The sequence below is a fragment of the Anarhichas minor genome, unplaced genomic scaffold (assembly GCF_050575085.1).
Source record: "Anarhichas minor isolate MPS153535 unplaced genomic scaffold, ASM5057508v1 ptg000023l, whole genome shotgun sequence".
NCBI lineage: Eukaryota > Metazoa > Chordata > Actinopteri > Perciformes > Anarhichadidae > Anarhichas > Anarhichas minor.
The window spans coordinates 1,932,179-1,936,755 of NW_027466469.1; the positions used below are offsets into that span (position 1 = coordinate 1,932,179).

Genomic DNA, 4,577 nt, shown 5'->3' on the forward strand with positions numbered 1-4,577 from the left:
GTTGAAAATCACTGTTCACTCTCTCTCTTAATTAGCCTCTAACACACAGGTGCTCCAATCACCAACATGCACCCAAGCACACAGGTGTTTATATGAGCTCATTAGTGATGTTGATAAACACACAGAGGCACTGAGACACACACACACATACACTCCTCTCCCTCTCTGTCTCTCTCTCTCTCTGTGTGTGTGTCTCTCTCTCATACAGTCATTCAGGTCTTGGAGACTTTTAGAGGATCCCCCCCCCCCCCCCTTTTTAAATAAAAGCCGCACACACACGATTTAGAGATATACGTGATGCAGCTCAGCCAATCAAATATGGGTATTCTGATAAGTTTCCTGATTCGAGTGACATTTACACACACAAGAGGGAGAGACGAGGAAAGACATGGCAGAGCAGGACAATAGTTATGTAAGCTGTAAAAGATAAAACATAGGACAATCTCCAAATGAGAAAGATTGCCAGAGATCTCTCTCTCTCTCTCTCTCTCTCTCTCTCTCTCTCTCTCTCTCTCTCTCTCTCTCTCTCTCTCTCTCTCTCTCTGTCTATCTTTCTGGCTCTCTCGCTCTCTCCCTCTCTGTGTCTCTCTCTATCATACAGTCATTCAGGTCTTAGATATTTTTAGAGGACTTTTACCCTCTCACCCCCCCCCCCCCCCCCCCCCCCCCCCCCACCCCATTTCAAATTAAAAGCCCCACAGAATGAATTCTAACTGGAATGCTTGTGATGAAGCCTCTCATTTTAGTGTCAAACATTATGATTCTGTCTCCTCTCCCCCTCTCTCACCCACCCAGTCCCACCCTTTCAAAATAAAAGCCCCACAAATACAAGATTCAATCTAAGAGTATGAATCTAAAATGCAGAAAAGAGAGTAGCGCTATCTCAATTGAACCTGAATGACACTACCGGTAACATTGGCGTGTGTATATATTGCGATTTCTTCGGGCAGTAGAAGCCACACTGTCAAAATTTCTTTAGGAATTTTCTAATTATTATTATTATTAAGCCCGCAGGATTACAATCAGTGTGCTTTGGCACAGGCAGTTTTACTGCCTTTGTGCCACAAAGCCACACTGAACTAAAGAAATGAAATGTTTTCAAACGTGGAGCAGGTGTTAACCGAGGCTCTGTTTGTAAATGAGGAAGCAAAGTTCACATTCACAGCGCTGCTCCTCTTCCTGGAATGAAGCACAGCTTGATAACCCCTCCTTCTTCCTCCTGCTCTCAAACACAGCCGGCTCCACTCTGTCCACATATTTCCTTGTTCCCTCCCCTTCAGATCTACAGTTTTAAAGATGGGTGTAACCAACATGGTGGTGAAGCAATAGAGCTGACAGGCTCCATTCACTGAACAAACACATGTTGTTCAGATCAGAAGTCAAAGCAGAGTCACTTCTAGTGACGCGAAACTCAGACAGTCGTTGTCACTGAGAGGTGAAATGGCGCAGAAAGGAGTTCAGCTGGATCGGGAAACCTTCTCTTGTTCCATCTGTCTGGATCTACTGAAGGATCCGGTGGCTATTCCCTGTGGACACAGCTACTGCATGAACTGTATTAAAACACACTGGGATGAAGAGGATGTGAAGAAACTCCACAGCTGCCCTCAGTGTAGGCAGACCTTCACACCGAGGCCTGTCCTGCTGAAAAACACCATGTTAGCAGTTTTAGTGGAGGAGCTGAAGAAGACTGGACTCCAAGCTGCTCCTGCTGATCACTGCTATGCTGGACCTGAAGATGTGTCCTGTGATGTCTGCACTGGGAGGAAACGGAAAGCCCTCAAGTCCTGTCTCGTCTGTCTGGTCTCTTATTGTGAGAAACACCTCCAGCCTCATTATGACGCGGCTCCATTAAAGAAACACAAGCTGGTGGACCCCTCCAAGAAGCTCCAGGAGAACTGGACTGAGAGGCAGAGAGAGCTGGAGGTGAGTCGACTAAACATCCAGCAGAGAATCCAGGACAGAGAGAAAGACGTGAAGCTGCTTCAGCAGGAGGTGGAGGCCGTCAATCACTCTGCTGATGAAGCGGTGAAGGACAGCGAGAAGATCTTCACCGAGCTGATCCGTCTCATGGAGAAAAGAAGCTCCGATGTGAAGCAGCAGGTCAGATCCCAGCAGAAAAGTGAAGTGAGTCGAGTCAAAGAGCTTCAGGAGAAGCTGGAGCAGGAGATCTCTGAGCTGAAGAGGAGAGACGCTGAGCTGAAGCTGCTCTCACACACAGAGGATCACAACCAGTTTCTACACAACTACCCCTCACTGTCACCACTCAGAGAACCTACAGACTCGTCCGGCATCGATATCCGTCCTCTGAGCTACTTTGAGGACGTGACGGCGGCTGTGTCAGAAGTCAGAGATAAACTACAGGACGTTCTGAGAGAGAAGTGGACAAACGTCTCACTGGCAGTGACTGAAGTGGACGTTTTACTGTCACCTTCACAAGCAGAGCCCAAGACCAGAGCTGAGTTCTTAAGATATTCAAGTGAAATCCCACTGGATCCAAACACAGCACACACAGATCTGTTATTATCTGAGGGGAACAGAAAAGCAACATTTATGAGAGAACAACAGTCTTATTCTAGTCACCCAGACAGATTCACTACATATCGTCAGGTCCTGAGTAGAGAGAGTCTGACTGGACGTTGTTACTGGGAGGTGGAGTGGAGAGGAGGAGTTTATGTAGCAGTCGCATACAAGAATATCAGCAGAACAGGGAGCTCTGATGAATGTGTGTTTGGATGGAATGACAAATCTTGGGCGTTAGAATGTAACACAAACAGTTTTACATTTTGGTACAACAATATCCAAACTCCCGTCTCTGGTCCTCAGTCCTCCAGAGTAGGAGTGTACCTGGATCACAGAGCAGGTATTCTGTCTTTCTACAGCGTCTCTGAAACCATGACTCTCCTCCACAGAGTCCAGACCACATTCACTCAGCCTCTCTATGCTGGATTCAGGTTTTATTATGGTTATGGAGACACTGCTGAGTTCTGTAAACTGAAATAGTCAGAAGTGATTTAAGGAACAGCTAATTCAATTTTGTGTTTTAATCCTGAAACTCATTTTGTCTCCATCATTGTCGCTTAATTGCTGATTTTTCTTCACCTGTCAATCAAACATTGTGGGCGGTACTTTGACATCTTCTCACTATTGTTGTGTAAATGTTTGAGTTTCTTTAGGTGGAGCTCCTTTCTATGTCTGTTTAGCCATGGAGGCTATCACTGCTCATGATGATCTTTGTTGACCTGAACTGATATTTATCTTCATGAAAATGTAAACTGCTCTGAGGTTTAAATGTTTGATAAATATTAGTATTGATGTATTTGTTAGTTGTTGTTTCTCTTCCACTGCATGGCTCTTAAAGAGACAAATCACCAGAGCTTCTTTTATCAAAGATATTTAGTTCTCAGCACTCTTTGTAAAGATTTCTTTAAGTGAAATTATGTTTATTTTCTATGACAGATTAAATGCTGCTCTTGTTGTTTAATTATACAAAAGAGGTACTATGATGTATTATATAACTAATTATTATAATCATAATCAATAAGTGAATCATTCATTATTCTCTTTTACATAACTGAGATTCTGGTCAAACAAATAGATTATGAGGATGAAGTGAATGTGTTCATGAAATCATTGATCAAGAGTCATTGAACAGACTTTACTGATGGGATGTGAACAAACTGAAGGTTTACATGATGAATAAAGTATTTCTTGATTCAAGAATGAACAAAGTATTTTCTTCTTGTCTTATTTACAGGGTTTCATACAAAGCTGATGGAGAAAATGTGAAACTAATATGAGAGTATAACTGAGTCACTTTTCCTCCTGAAACACCACAAAGTACAGAGTTCATGTTTATCACTTTTTATGACTTATTTCGACATAATCAATTATTCGAGCATGTTGTGTGTGAAAACAAAACAAAACAGTCGCACCAGCAAAGGAAGAGAGCGACTCCATGTGAAGGTGAGCTTTGATAGCAGGAACCACACGGGGCCTTTTGCTCATGAAGCTTGGGACCCGCATCCTGCAAGACAAAGAGCCAGCGAGACAGAAGATACATGGACATCTAAGGAAAGGAGGAGAGATTCAGCAGCTGCTCATGATGAGCTCAGGTTATGTCTGATTGTCAAAATGACTTCCTTTATAATCAGGACATTTACCTCTACAGTATTTACCAAATCTCTACAAACTGGAATATTACCAAATGAGCAGAAAGTAGCACCTGTGGGTAAATGTGAAGTCCATTCAACAACTACCTCCCTCTTTCTGTCCCTCCATGTTTCTCAAAGAATTTGGTAAAGTTGGTTTGCAATAAAATGCAGGAGTGGAACTTCCTGTATTACCAGCAGTATGGATTCTGAAAAAAAAGGTTTGACATAATTGTCTGTGCTTCAAAAAACAAGCAATATGCTTTATGCATATTTCCTATTTGATTCTGTTAATCAAACCAATTTACAAATGGTTCCAATTTAAAAAAAACATCTCTCAATGTCAAAAAATCACATTTGCTGAAACTCTTTAGTAAATAAGTGAATTAGCCACAGGTCTCATCCACAGGTTTCCTTTGAGTCCTGATT

At 42.7% G+C, this 4,577-nt stretch overlaps 1 protein-coding gene across 1 annotated transcript; it reads left to right on the forward strand.

Moving 5' to 3' along the window:
* Positions 1-1,440: 1,440 nt before the first annotated feature.
* Positions 1,441-3,728, forward strand: LOC142955398 (tripartite motif-containing protein 16-like protein). Its single transcript, XM_076096900.1, has one exon. It carries the CDS (start codon positions 1,441-1,443, stop codon positions 2,998-3,000), a length of 1,560 nt encoding a protein of 519 aa, XP_075953015.1. The 3' UTR covers positions 3,001-3,728.
* The last annotated feature ends 849 nt before the right edge of the window (positions 3,729-4,577 follow it).